Source organism: Stegodyphus dumicola, chromosome 11 (assembly GCF_044657685.1).
Source record: "Stegodyphus dumicola isolate Sdum_Otavi_A_Nest chromosome 11, ASM4465768v1".
In the NCBI taxonomy this organism is placed as follows: domain Eukaryota; kingdom Metazoa; phylum Arthropoda; class Arachnida; order Araneae; family Eresidae; genus Stegodyphus; species Stegodyphus dumicola.
In genome coordinates this window covers 86,778,500-86,794,461 of record NC_140778.1, presented here as the reverse complement: position 1 = coordinate 86,794,461, position 15,962 = coordinate 86,778,500, and the positions used below count along the sequence as shown (strand labels likewise).

The 15,962-nt window shown below is 34.5% G+C and overlaps 1 protein-coding gene across 1 annotated transcript in view; it reads right to left on the bottom strand.

Moving 5' to 3' along the window:
- Positions 1 to 15,962, bottom strand: part of LOC118198418 (calcium-activated chloride channel regulator 1-like) — a 77,068-nt gene that overhangs the window by 30,830 nt on the left and 30,276 nt on the right. The window contains exons 6-10 of the mRNA XM_035370085.2: positions 13,725 to 13,839; positions 10,270 to 10,506; positions 7,925 to 8,224; positions 4,220 to 4,447; positions 2,098 to 2,235 (exon numbers count right to left, since the gene is read on the bottom strand). Of these exons, the coding sequence (XP_035225976.1) occupies positions 2,098 to 2,235; positions 4,220 to 4,447; positions 7,925 to 8,224; positions 10,270 to 10,506; positions 13,725 to 13,839 (1,018 nt within the window). The remainder of the gene's footprint in view (positions 1 to 2,097; positions 2,236 to 4,219; positions 4,448 to 7,924; positions 8,225 to 10,269; positions 10,507 to 13,724; positions 13,840 to 15,962) is intronic.

The window sequence follows — 15,962 nt, the reverse complement described above, 5'->3', positions numbered from 1 at the left end:
GAACACAAGACAACTGAACTAGATGCTTATTGAAGAATAGGCACTCTTACCATAAGAACTGTTAAATAATCTGGTATTGAGTATCGACAGGCTATGCAACGCAACCATTGCAATTAAGTAAGGTCACATCCATTACTATCTTTTGTTGTTCTCTCTCTTGACCGAAGAGTTTTTTGTAGCAACGTCATTCTGCCAATAAAGCATTTTTCTATTTCTTCCGTACTGTATGCGTCCTACTTATTATTATTATTATTTTTTTCTATTATATTTTCCTCATCCTTTAAGTATTATGTTGTTCCTTTGTACTATGAATTTCAAAAGTCCCAATTGATTTTTTGCGGAATTACGGCCAAACTCTGAAAAGTTGCTTTAGTTTTGCACACTAGTGTACAATTAGGCTAATTTGTCTATAGAGCTTCTGTATATCTGTTGCTTGGCGATGCAGTGGCGAGTTCCAGAGTACTGTGTTCTTACATAATGTCGGTGCAGTTGCAAACTCAATGAAGTCCACTGTTAAAACACCACTGTCATGGATAATACACCAAACTGTACTTAACCCATGCTGATAATTGCTGACTTTTCCTGTGTCTCATGACTCCTGTCTCTCATACCTTTCCATCTGACTGACAAGGGTGCAGTACAGGAGGACGATGGTCTTTCCACCTCTACCTTATAGTCTTCACCTTTATCGGTGTTTCAGCTGCTAGTTCATCAAAGTCATATAACCTTGCAGACATAATTTTCTTATTAAGACCGCTGTGGAGCCATGTAAGCCTTTTTATAATCTGTATCCGCATCCATAACTGGAGTGAAGTAACCTTTAGATGAAATAGACATTGTGGCTAAAGACGTGCTTAAATGTTTATTTTTGCATTCTGAATGTTTCTATTAAAATGTACGTGATGACTTTAAACATAGCATAGTGTCTTTTAGAAAGAAGTTTACGGCTTTCTTCCTTTAGACACTGAGATAACCACTACTACACAATATTAGAGCATTTTATTTTGAATGAGGAAATATTATTTGCCTAAACTGCGTCTCTTTTTTATGTCTACGAATGAGCATATTTAAAGGTGCTTTTATGCTATGTTAAAGATGCTTATTTTTATGTCTTCGAATGAAAATACTTAAAGGTGTCTAAATATTTAAAGGTGCTTTGGACGCCTTTAACATAGCGTAAAAGGTTTCATTACAAAATTTATTTAAGAATCACTGTCTTGTATCAGTTAAAAAACAGAATCAATACTTGTAAGATTTGATACTCTTCTGTGACAACGATTCGTTCTCTTTAATGACAATTTTTAATGTCTGATGGATGTCTTTTAAACATACTCACAAGAAACGCTATAAATACTATAAATTCTCTAGATTTCAAAATTGCATGGAATTCTTATGAATTAAACTGCATATTTTTATCCATAGAAGATTAAATATATTCTGGAAGCTGAACATATGCAGAATAAGAGAAATTTTATTAACATCTATTAGTAATAAAATGTTGTTATATATTTAGTACATTAGGCGAGGTTAATGTGAATCATATTTGTCTTTGAAACCAAGCTGTTTGGAGCCATAATCTCCTACTTGGCGACATTTCTCTGACACTTGGCAATTTTTATAAATTATTTTGAACTTATTTGGCAACTTTATTTCAGTTAAAAAAATTTAATTTTTAATCGAGATTGGCAAATCGATTAAAAATATCCGAGTAATAACATTAACCACAATCACATTGAGCGGAGTCTAGTGTAGTGAAAAAATCCTATAAAAGTTAAGATTGAGATTAAATATAAAAACATTATGATGCAAAATTTAAGATTGTTTTGATAGAAGAATATTTTTTCAGAATAAATTGTTATAAAAGTTTTATCTGCAAGATGCAAACGTTTCGATGTTTTACCTATCATCAAAGGAGGAAAATATCTCCCGTAAGTAATTTCTCCGAAATAATCAAATTCTGGAGTAGACATGTGGAGAGCTAACAGCGACAGCACGAAAAACACAAAAATTATTTCATTTTTATCATTGGATTCTTTTTTCCTGTTCCAGGAAAGAAAAATAAATAAAGCAATTAATTTAAACATTTAACGATGATACCTTGGTTTCCGTAAGGATTTCAGTCCATACTTTAACAGCCAACCGATCTTCTGCTTCATTCGTTTTTCCAGTTACCGTCAGCAATACTGGACTTATTGCATCTCTTTTTCTTCTCGTCGAGATAGTGTATATTCCAGGCTTTTTAAGATATAGTTAAAAATTAAATATTAATAGATTTACAGGAATAAATAAATAAAATGAATTTCATTTCAATGTAATATGCTAATCATGTAAGCTCTGAAAGTTATGAGGAGTTTCTAGATGATTTTGAGTCAATAGGAAGTTTTTCCCAACGTTGAAAACACTATTTCAACCCAGAAAAATTAGTTCAAATAGGAGCAATTGGAAAAATTTCAGAATAAGAAGTAATTATATTTTACGATAGTGAATTATAAAACTTAATAGACATGAAAGAACTGTGTTTAAGAAGTTAATCACCATTAACAGTTTAATGGTGATTTTGTATTTTTTTATCAAATATATGGGCTAAATGAGATCGCAGCTTATCTGCTTAGTCAAAAATAAAATTCTTCATACTCAAATTTTATCTGCATACTTAAAAACTTCAGCCCTCAGTATTTATATTTCACGACTTATTATATTTTATAATAACACTTAATAGACATAACTGTATTTAAGTTATTTGCTAGTTAAAACAGTTTAATGTTAATTTCGTATTTTTCATACAGACAAATTAAAGTGCATATACAGGAGAACGATCAATAATAACGGAATTTTGAAAAGAACATCAAATATATGGTCTAGATAAGATCACATCTTATGTGCTTACTCAAAAATTATTCATACTAAAAAACTTCAGCATACGAAGTACTTTCAAGATAGCAAGTAATAAGACTTAACAAACAAACATAAAAGAACTGAATTTCGGAAATTTAACGGTGATTTTGTATTTTACATAACTACAGATTAAAGTGTACATACATACAAGACGGATATTTGTTTTCTTTGTAGTTGTTGACAGCTACCCAAAAATATGTAAATTATATTTTTTCATCAATCATACTTTTTAAAAAACAGTTATGCAATTAAATTATTGCTCGGTGCGCATATTTCTTAATAAAATTAAAACATTAAATTACTTTTTTATTTTTCTCTACACGCAATCCATTTCTATGTTAAATCAAATTAAATAAAAGAATTAATTTTCATTTATATATTCCTAAAATCAAACATACAATTCTGATTTAATTTTTTATATTGAAATTAAAGAAAAAATGCTTTTTAACTGTACAAATTGTATTCATTTAGTACATACTTCTTAATTTGTAAGGACCATTGAATGTTTCGGATATGGAAACAGGAAAAGTCAACTCTGCCCAAGCTGAGTTTCAAACCATGGACTATTTATTTGTTACCTGAATGTGCTACTTAAAATGCTACTTAAACAACTACTCACAATCACAAAAGATGTAGAGAGGAATACAACAATTCTTTACATTCGCAGATTAACAGTATTAATCCGAGATCGAATCCCGGAGAGGGCATGGATGTTTGTAAATGTATAGTGTCCGTGCAGCATGGGGGCACTTTAAATATGCGGCGAGAAGAAGGTCCTCTCGAGAGGTTGTGGTAAGGGAGGAGGGTAGGAGACCCTCAGACCCGTCTCCCAGGGGTGATCTCCATCAAAATTTGGGGAGGGAGGCTGGAATTGAGCTAAATCGCACTGTAGCCTGTAAGGTGCTCAAGGCTGTTGCCAACGGCAGGCGTAAACTTGCGCTCCTTGCCATGAGGAATTTCATGGGCTTGGGCTGACTATACGTCAGACAAGTGAGCATTGGCAACAACAACAACAGTATTAATGGCCGATTTCCCCCAAGCACGCTGTCGTTGTAGAAGGGGTATGGGTTATAGTTAGCAGCTGGAAGATCCATAGTTCGAATACCGACAAAGGTATAATTGTTTCTTAGGATTCTTAGTTTCGTTAAACCTAAATGTCTGTAAAATTTAAATGGTAGAAGTAATACTAAGATTCGAATTTTCGAATCTCGAATCATTTTCCAGATTCCTTACATTCGAGGATTCAAATGCCCCTTTCCTAATTTATAATCTACCTTGAATTGCATTTTTATCTCCTCATGTGCTTTTCAAACATTGTACTTACCTGAGGCGATGGAACATGAAAAATCCAAGCAGGCACCAACTCTTGCTTTTTGAGGAATATATTTTGGATTCCTGAACCGCTGATCGTAGTCCTGTCATATTCTAATGGTGCTGTTTCAAAGTGGGGACCAGAAAATGATATTTGGAGGCTTTGTGATAAAGCAGCATCGACAGAAAACTGTACTGACAGATCTTCTTCATCTTCTGTTGGTAAGTACTCTTGAAGAATCTGAAAAAATAAATAAATAAATAAATAAATAAATAAAAATAAATAAATAAAAATAAAAATAAAGTTCTAACCTTAAGAGCAAAAGGACAAGCAGAACTTATTATTGTATACTAAATTTATAAGCAAGATGCGGATCGGGTCTTTTTCAGAGATTTTTGTATGCACCCTTTTAAATTCTGCTGCTGCTGCACCAGCAGAATTTAAAAGGGTTAAATCTTATTATTAGGTCTTATTATAGTATTAATATTATGTTAATTATTATGTTATTACTACTTATTATTATGTTAAGTCTTACTACTTGCTGTAGCAGCAGAGTATCTTATTCCAAAAGCGCGAAGGCTGTTGATTCAAAACGTTTATAACATCTCATGTAGAGGACTGAAAAAATTAGAAATCGTATTTCATACACGAAAGTAACTTAAGAAAAAATTCTCACTTACAAAAATTTATAATATTTTTTATGAGTTTGAAAATAGTACATTTTGCTAGCATATAACATGTACACAGACGATAAAAGATACGCGAAAATTGACCTTTTAAGACAATTGCTGAAGGATTCCTGGATTCATTACTTTGAATTCCTGGATTCATTACTTTGAATTCCTGGATTCATTACTTAATGACACATTTATGATTTCCTTTCCAATAAAAATTTCAATTTAATATATGTTTCACAAAAAGAATCCATATAACAATATAATAAGAAATAAGTGACAATAAACGCATTATAAAGTCTAATTCTTTTTGGAAGCATACACTATAGACTTGCAAGCACACTATAGACTTGAGCATACACAATAGAAAAAGACTGTTGAAGAATTAACTTTTAGCCTAAAACATAATAAAAGTCAGAAGAAGGGTGTATAAAACCCTTTTATTCGAACACAACTTAACAGTTACCCAACTTGGGTTCGGCTCACAGGATAATTTAACGCGCAGGCAATACTCTGGTTTGTAAAGAACCGGTGAACAAAGCTAAATGGTTAGACGCACTCAACAATCACAGCACAACGTAACCTAGAATAGGCAAACACGCTCTAAAACTAACTTCCGAAGGGGATTAGGGATTATTCAATTATGGCAAAGCACACGAGGGCTATCTGCCTAAAGGGAGGGATGCCTTCGTGGAGGATTCTCGTATACACGTTACACATGGGGAAAACCACGAAATCGCCCATGCAGCCAGCCCGTTCGCGGGATTCCAACCTCGGACCGAACTACCAGTGTTCAGCGTCTTTACCGTTCGACCGCTGGTGGGCCACTAACTTCCGAAACTCTTGCATAAGTAGCACATTTTTCTACCTTAATCTGAATAAAAGCTCGCTGTCTCAATTTTATTCTGGCATGAAAAGCGTGAGTGAAAGAGGAGTCATCGGAAAGTGCTAACTCAATGAACTATTAGTTAATAATAAATAGATAAACCTCACATAATAATAAGCTGCAGAAATCCATTGCAAGAGAATAACGACCAAAAATTCACGTGTAATATTTAAATATAAATGAAAAAAATTGATTATCATAACCTTCGTAGTTAAAACTTAGGTGTGTATTTATTTGATTGGATAACTTTCGCACGAGGGTTGCACCAAATATTTTTTTTCTCAGGTGACAAGACACTCTGTTTTACCAGGTTACAAAATCCGTGTATTGAAAATAATAAATATTTCTAAGAAATTTCTTTCGATGTCTTTGAAAATTACTGAACATTTCTACCGGTTCGGTTCATATCCTATTGTTGAATACACCCTTCAGCATCACGCAGGTGTATTTTTGCTCAAAAAGCACAATTGCTATATAAAGACTATAATAAGTTATTGCAGTAACTTTAACTCAGTCAGCGAGATCCTCCTAAATAATATTAGAAAACATTACGTAATTAATTGGACCAATGCCCGAAACTTGTTTTCTTTAGGTTGATGGGGATGTTAAAGTTATTTTAAAATAACTATACTACCGTTGGATTGTAAATGTTCAATTGCTGACTTAAACACAGATACTAATTTAATGCCTTGGAGAAAACACTTTTTGAAGTGTTTTACTGTTTTCAGTTCATGAGTTGGTATCCCGGCAAAAGTGAAAGTATTGCTACTAGAGGAAAATACTTATTGAAAAACTTTTGTAAGAAGTAAATGCACAACTGCATTGTAAACAATTAAGCCTTTCTTTATTAAATTAATGTAAAAATTTCGTTAATATCTTCATTAATGATGAAATAGTATGATAGAATTTTTTCCTATTATTTGCCTCTGTATTTTGAACAGCTGATTTGGAACATAAGATTTTGTGTCCCAAAGAAGAGAGGAAAAAAAAAAAAAAAAAAAAAAAAAAAAATCTGAAATCTTTCAGATTTTAAATTACGTCCAAAGGGGCGTTTTTAACATTTTGTGTGTTACCTTTCTTTATTAAATATCATGTTCCTCGCACTTAAACCATAAGATCCAGTGCAACAGCAATATCGCAAAATAGTTTTAAAACGAGCATATCTTTAGAATTTCCGATACAGAGACTCACGCGCTGGAGATAAAAATGTTTTTTCTGCACAACGTTGCCACTGCTCGCTTTAAAATCCTTGAGTTTGTTAATCAAAAATTCGTCAAAGTTTTAAAAAATAGGAAATCGATCATAAAACAAATTTCAAATTTTAAATTTGGTCTTCTACATGCTCATATTCGTTGGAGGATTACGTTATTCAAAATTCGATGACTCTATGTACCGTTATTTTATGACAATGTGAGAAATATACATACATTTACGCAGATTTTCATTATTTAATTTCTTCAAATATAATGCAGGACTCTAACATTTTATGGCAACAGTTTGAAAAGTGAACCGACTTTTATCCGTCCGACGCAAAATGCCAAAACGAAACTAATAGTCCTTCGGGATTCAAATCCCTTTGGACTAAAAAAAAAAAAAAAAATTTTGCTCAATAATAATAGACGACTCCTCTCGGGCTAACAGGAAAGCGTCCACTTAAGCTAGAAAATTAGAAACTAATTTAATTCTAACTAACTAAAACTTAGTCGAAGCTGGAGAGAAATAGCTAACCCATTTCGCCCTAAGGTAAATCTCACCGGCGAATATTAACAGGCACGTAAGACTATAGCCGAACGTAGTAAGATAGGTTTAACGAATCAAGGTGGCCAGAAGGCAGAACACGCTCTACTGAGAACTCCTGAGCTCTTCTGCGGAAGCGACTGAACTTCCCCTTAAATACTGGTTCTACCTCATTTACATAAAACGCGAAACTGAAAACTCATTCTAGTAGGGAATTGTAGGTGGGAAATAACATAACAAAGGAAAGAGTTTCAAAATCAAAAATAACTATTAGAAAATTAAAATAATTCCTGCAACCTTAAAGATTATGTTACAAACATATTTTTTTTTTAAATCGATCAGCATAGAAAATATGATGACATGAAAATCTGAACTGCATCTAAATCATTAATAAGAATAAATTAAGTCTATCATACTTACCAAATCATGTGTCTTGTAACCTCGTACAGCATTTATGAAGCCTCTGTATAAATTGCCAAGGATGTCCTCTTGCACAGCGACCAGCTGTCCTCCTGTTTCTGAGAGCAGTTTATAGAGAGGAATCTTATAGCTTTCGTATTCTTCGTTAACGCTGGGAAATAGGAAAGCATGAAGTTGGATTTCAGACTCTAACAACTGCTGCTTGAGTGCTGGATATCTGGAGGCATTTAGGTACTCTTGCGTAGTGACTAAGATCACAATATGAGGAGATGGTGAGGTATTGTTGCCTTCTGCGTTCGACTGAAATAAAATTATGTTGAAACATAAACTATGCAGGACGTTTAAATCCTTCCATGTCTCACACATTCTGAAGATAATTGCTCCTTATTTAACAGAATATAAGACATATAAAAAATAAGTAAATAATCAAAAAGCTTAACACATCCATTTATTACAGTTGTTGAAAATATTCAGTCATTTTACTTTCCTTAAGAAAGGCAGCTCCAAATTTATACTATTTAAACCTGCAAAAGAAAATTTAAGATTAAGTAGTTGATTCTTAAGTCTACATAAAGCTTAATAGAAAACCACTTAGTTAAAATGTTAAATAGTTAAGCAAATGCCAAGCCATTGACCGTCAGATCATTAGAGGATGAGCTTTCCAATACTTTTTAACAGTACGATCCAAATCATTTAGTACAGAACACACATACAGATAAGCAGCAGTCATGACTTTTCTGGAGTCACACAGAACACATTCAGGTGAATTAGTCAGTTTAAAACGAAACAAATAGGCACTAAGACAATCGCATCTGGTCAAAAGTCTAAAATCGGCTACAGCGGCAGCATAAAGTGAATCCGGGACACTGTGAGTACTACAAAGCACATTTTAGGGCTTACGATCAGCAATGTGGGAAGCCACGTGATGAAACGATTGCTTGAAAATTATATTTATTTCTTTTAGCAGACTAGAGGGAAAGGTTACTGTAAAACGTTTGCAGAATATTATTTCTCTTTTTCGCCAGAAGGTCTGCTATCTCATTTCCATAGGTACCACAATGTAATAGTACCCATTAGATAGCAACCTTTGCTTGAATCCCTTTCAGGAGCTCTCTTACAGAAGCCCCCATTCTCCCGGCTGCTTGTCAAAGTCTGGACAACAGAAAATCTGAAAAATTACAGCCTTCTCAAGTGAGGAATGACGAATAGCAAGCGAGGTTATATAAATAGCTTCGAGTTCTCTATCAAAGTGAGTGGTAAACGAGTCAACATGTAGGTAAAATGGAAAAAGGAAACTAAAAACAACAGCACTGAGATCCTAAATAAAATCCAAAAGAGACCCATTAGTAATAAGCCACGCGTCAGAAGATTAGATGTGATTAGATGTGAAGCCACTCGTCAAAAGGAAAACGAGTGCCAATAGTTTCTGAGGCAACAGCAATAGGACTAAGGTCACGTTTTCTCTCATTCAGAGCCAAGTCCAATCTGACATCGAGAACCATGTATCTGAATGGACTCATAAAATATACTAGTTCATAGGGCACATCATTATAACATTGGTACTCTTCTGTCATCGGGACCGGATTCAAAGATGTATGTATGTATGCACGTGTGTATATGTGCATATATATGTTGTGTGAGTATACACACATATATATACGCACTTATACATGCATGCATGAACCCATACATCCATACACACATGGATTTCTGAATCTGATCTCGATAACAGAAGAGTACCAGAACGTTATAATGGGCGTTCTCATGAACGCATTGGATGAAGTCCCTCTGAGCCTTTAGATTATTTTACTTAGATTACTTTAGATTTGGGAGTCTAATTAGTCTGTTAAAAAGAATAGCTGCATCCTTCTGACTTAAATTAACTACCGGCTTTGGCTACAAAGTAATTTGCACAGCAAGCACAGCAGTAGTCTTAACTCTTCCAGTGATCATGCTTAGCACCTGGTTTTGGAAAGTATCAAGAAGTTTCAAAACTTTTTCCAAGGCCGAGACACTTCAGACAATGAAAAGTCTTCAGTCTACGAGAGAGAGACACTTCATTGCAATAATTCAGAACCGGTTGAATATGTAACTTGTAGGTTTAATTCAGGGTAGTTACACTACAGTTTTAACTTCCCAACTTATTTCCATGTATAAGATTAGTTTCTATAGAAAGAACAGTTCCCAGATGGCATAATCACCGCAGATTGTATTTATGCCCCATCGTCTTTACTATTCACGATGATGCGAATACATGGCGAACAGCTGTCTAGTCGAAAGCAAAATGAAATGATTTGCTTTAGTAGTTCAGCTATAATTTAAATAACTGGAAATAGCAAACTTACTTGGAGAATATATTCCAACAGGCATTCGCTACAAGGTTCAGAATCTTGAGATGGACTTTCAGGAAGAGGTTGTCCTTCAAGATACCTGGACCTGGATCCTTCGTCCTCTAAACGAACTGAAGATGTTATTAGGCTAGGCTTGTCATTTTCGAAGACGTATAATGTCAGTTCACTTCCGTAAGGTAGGTCATATAAGACGAAACGAGAGAAGGCATTCTTTGTTAGTGAATACCTAAACTGGACATAGGTATAGATTATAATTATTAAGGAATGGACTTTATCAAGTTTCAAACTTAAAGATTGAATTTGAAATGCACAGAAAGAACACATTCGAATCCTGAAATTTCTCGAAAAAGAACATTCGCGTCTAAAATACCAAAAGATACATTATTCCAAAACTCGAATTTTCATGCATTTTTATCCCCATTCGAATTTTTCGACCGTAACCTAAACCAAAATCCTAACCATTTTGAGTTAGAAAAAGTCAAACATTTCAACGGAAAACTTTGAAAATATTAGCTTTATTGACATTCATTAGAAGCATTCATTCACTGAATAAGTATTTATTGCGATTTCATTTGGTTTGGATCGTTAATATTAATTCATGACCCCGCTGAGATCTCCGCCATTAATTTTTTGGGCAGAATTTAGCGTTCCATGTTTAATGTCCATGCGTTAGTTCTTGAAATAATCCTCTAATTTTCATACTTGATATAATTTAGTAGGGTTTGAAAAATTATATAAAATCGTGAACTATTACTCATATTTTGTGTCAAAATATACTGAGATATAAATTCCAAGATTCAAAATTTTTCATTTTATGCTTCATTTAATTCTTTTGTTTGTGTTTTCATAATAATTATTGATGTATTATGATAAACAGTATTCTAAAATTTGTTTTACCTAAATGAGTGATTTAACGAGAGATTAAATTTTGCTAAGCTAAAAACTTTTAATTAAAATATATTTTCCCCTCCGTAATATTCATATATGAAACATGTAAGATATTTTCTCCCTCTTTCCAGTTATGTCTTCGTGGTGTAAAGGTAGCACACTCGGTCCCCTTACACCAGGTCCGGGAGGTCCAGGTTACCGGGAGGTTCAGGTTCGAGTCCCGGCGAGAGCATTGCTCATTTTTCATGTCTCCGATTTAAAATAACTAAATGAGTCTACACGAATTCGACAGCAGTGTAGAATTTAGATTCAGATTGAAGAAAATTTAGGATACGTCCTACCTCTGGCAGAAAAGTTTGAAAATTTTTATATAAATACATACATATTGTTACGAAATGTATAGGCGCGGTAAGATAGCTTCCCCGCAAAGCAGTTTTAGGGTTGCCATAAAATGGCAAGGGAAGGCAGGGTTGCCACATTTGGCAAGAAATCGCCCATTTGGTGACATTTGGCGACAAAATTGGCGATATGCCATGGACGGATGGAGAACCTTCTAGAACGAATTCTTACCGGTTTAGCCCAGAATGTTCTCGAACACAAGCCGAAAGCTATATAAACACTGCTAGTCCGCAGTCAGTTAGTGTGTGTGTGCTTCATCGAGAGGGAGTGTGTGTGTGCCTCGTCTAGCGACCTGAGAGTCAGTCATTGTCTCGAAGTCTAGCGCCGAGTTGCTCGTCGAGTGAATCGAGAGAGTCTTTTAGTGCATCGCCGAGTTTTGTTTTAGACTGTGCTGAGTCGAGAGCTATACTCTTGTGTATCGTCGAGTGCATCGCGAGTAGTAGCGTGGAGAGTCTCGAGAGTACGTGGAGCTCCGAGAACGACGAAGCAGAGTCGAGAGCTGTACTTTAGTGCTTTGCCGTGAAGCTGTCTCCACCGTGATAGCCTGATAACCTGAAGGCTGTGTCGCTGATCATGTCAGCGTGTTTATAGTAGTTCATCGACGACTGTAAAACGTGTTTTGGAGCTGTCCTGACAATATTGTCTAAATAAGGTGTGTTTCGATACTTCATCCAGTGTCGTCGTTATTCACTCCAAATCTACGAACCCCGTACAAATGCGAAGGAAGAAAATAACGTAACAACTGCTGTCAGGAAGAGAAAAACGCAACAATATAAAGTAAATGTGTAGACCTAAGAAGAGAGAGACACAGCAGTAATACATTATTATATTTTGCATATCCAGTCAAGCTGGTTTGGTTTGGTTTAGTTGATTATCGCAAAGCACTCTAAGGCTATTTGCCTAAAAGTTTTTTTTTTGTTTTGTTGTTGTTGTAGCTAAAATCAAATGCGGCGTACCAATACTTCATCGAAATAAAGATATTTCGAAGCATCGATCTTAGATCAAATTTCTGTTTTAAGGATCAAATTCCTATTCGATGAAAGGATCTTAGATATGATGCGATGAAAAAATTTTAGATATGCTGAAAGAATCTTAGATAACATATTTGAGTTCGAATTGTTATTTTCATCGAGGTGATATTAGAAACTAATGCAAGCGAGAGAAGGCAGTTCTTGAAATTTTCCTTTCTTTCGTTTTAAACAACTGGGTACAACCTTTAATCCAAATAAAATAAGCATTCGTGAGATATGTGAATTTCCTTGCCTTCCATTATAACAAAAACTATTTGGAAATAAAAATATGGGTAAGCAAAATTATTTCTCTCCACAGCAAAAGAATGATGAAAAGAAATCTGTTTAATTTAAACAGATTTTAACAGTTTAATATAAACAGATTTAATTTAAACAGAGGCGAAAAGAAAAATGCTTAATTTAATTTACAAAAGAATTATTCGTGTAAAAACATCAGCATTAAAAATTACTTCATTTAAATTTGGATATCAATAAAGAATAATTAATGTCAAATTTTTATCTCAGTAATTTATACAGTCTAGTGTTCTTTAATAGTATAAACTCATATCCAAACTCCTAACAGACTTGGAGCAAAATATCGCTGGTCTGAAGATTGTGACAAAGACTTTGGAAGGTTACAAATTAACCTTTCTGTTAAGTTAGAATTTTAACATAAAAGCAGGACTCGTGCCTGACAAGCTCAGCCATCACTTGTAACTTAAAGTAATAGTCAAATTCAAATTTAAAAAACTTAAACTAGAAGCAAAAGGCTACACAATTGATTTAACGCGAAGCTGGCTCAAACTTGCCACCGGAGTAGCAATTTGAATGCCGTCAATTATACTGTAAATCCCAAGACTGCGATCTTACCTGAGCTAGGGAAACCTAGTAATGTGCCTCAATACGTAGAAACAGACTTTATCTTAGAGTCCAAAAACCTTTGCTTAAATACTCTGAAATTAAATTTGTATTCTGGTGGTGAAACGGAAGGGAGTAGTGACAATAAACATCTAAATGATAAAATTACTAACTAGTTATGCAAAATTATAATAATCTTACATATTCATCCGAAGGGTCTATAACTGATTATAAAAATGGCCATTACTGGAGGCGTGTTTTTAAATGATAAATACAAAAAATAGACATAAAAACCTGAATATTCATCTGCGATGTAGTTTCTATAGCGACAACCACTCTTGGAGCCAATGATTCTCTGACGTACTGGAAGGTAACATCAGGAGAAGAAGGATGTCTTTTAGCTGCATTCCTAACGGAAAAGGGTGAGTTAAATGTTCATTCATAAAATTCTTATCGAACAATAACAAGTATGGAAAACAACTGTTTGGCAAAATTGCCAAAACTTTCTTTCACAATACACAAATAAAAATATTGGTAACAAGTTATAGCAGGTGAATTGTTACGAAAAGAAGAATGTGCAACTTTTTTTAAACAAGAGGCAGCGGAGGTGGGGCAGGATGTGCATCTATCTTGTTTAAAACAAGGTTATTGGAAAAGTTAATTGCTTAAATGTGTCTACAATAGAGTTAACACTATGATCTAAGTATCACTATAATCTCAGTACCAGTGTCTTAAGTACAAGCTGGGCAACGATACGAAATTCAATCACATGTCAGACTATCATATACTTTATCATATACTCGCGGCTTAATAGTTTAAAGTTTTCAATTTTATACTGTAGAGTCATTAGGTTAATTGGAAGCAGAAAAGATTAAAAATATGCAATCGCCTTCACCGGGAATCGAACCACGGACCTCTGGAATACCGGCCCAGCGTGCAGAACCACTACACCACGAAGGACGCTAGGAAAGTGGGAGAAATACCTTATAATACTTATGCTAAAAACATGCGTAACTAGAAACGAAAAGAATCAGTTATAAGGCATTTCTTCCGCCAGCTTAGCATGCCTTTGTGGTGTAATGGTTAAGCACACTCGAAACGTCTTCCAGAGGTCCGAGGTTCGAGTTCCGGAGAAGGCATTGCTCATTTTTCATGTCTCCTGCTTCGAAATAATCTAATGTCTCTACAATGGCACCCAAACTAAAAACGGTGGTGGATGATGATTCTCCACCATCAGGATTTGGTGACCACTAATCACCAGTCGCCCTTTAAAAAGGGTGCATATAAGGTATTTCTCTCGCCTTCTTAGCATACCTTCGCAGTGTGATGGTCAGCACACTCGGCGCATATTCAGAGGTCCAAGATTCGAGTCCCGTCGAGGGCACTGCTTATTTTTCACGTCTCTCAGCATCAAAAATCCTAATGTCTCTACACAGTGACGTCATTTAAACAACTGTGATGCGGTTATGCAGGCGACTACTTTTGGCTTACTACATTACGCTATTTGTAGTTGAGAAGTTAGAAAATTTTTAAGATTTATTTTCATTTTGATGAACAAAGTTAGCAGTTAGCAGCTGCTTCACTGTAAGAATAACAGTGTTTCTTGTTTTCACTGCAAATGGTCTCTGAGAATATATATTTAAAAGGAAAAATCTGAGGTGGCCACCATATGACTTCCTTGTAACGGCATATTACATTATACATACATTTTTTTGCTGCTCTTTATCTAAACTTACTTCCTCGATTTATTCTAACTTAATTAACATATTCCTCAAGGCAAGTTACAACTTGCCTTGTAGGACAACTTGAGTTACAACTTGCCTTGCAACCACAAGAAAATTTGCAACTTTTAAATTAAATCTTCCCGTCAACTTTTGTCGTGCGGAGTCAAATATCTTGTATTTTTATTTTTTCATAACGAGTATAAAACTTTCGCAAATATAAGTTTAGGCACTGAAAGATCGCATTAAAAGTTAAATTTCGTTATTTACCCAAAATTAATTTTGTTTTAAATTTGACATTGCCAAAACATATATATTTTCGTCGTTTAAGACACTTCTGTAATTGGAAATATATGACTACTACCAACAATTGCGAAATCAAAGACTAAGTACTTTTAAGCCGAGTAAGGGGGTGGGTATATACATATATATATACCCACCCCCTTACTCGGCTTGGTCTTAAATCTTACTTATTTTAAATCAAAATTTAAAATTTTAAATGATGCACAGAAAAAATTAAAGCATATCAAATACACAGAAAGAATGTACACAGAATTGCAATAAATGGTATATTAGCCCGACTCGAGGTTTAATCCCGACTTATCACGGGAAAAGCGTCTCAAAACTGGAATTTAGCTAATACCGTTAGCACGTTTCGTCAAACGAAAATCATATATATGTTTTGTATTGCCCATTGCAATAAAGAAGAGAGGTGCAATCACGTACGCAATATTTCAACTTTCTATGCCTAATCGTTTTTGAGGTGTGCAAGATATCGCAGTAGCTAATCGCACTGACGGTTCGAGTAGCC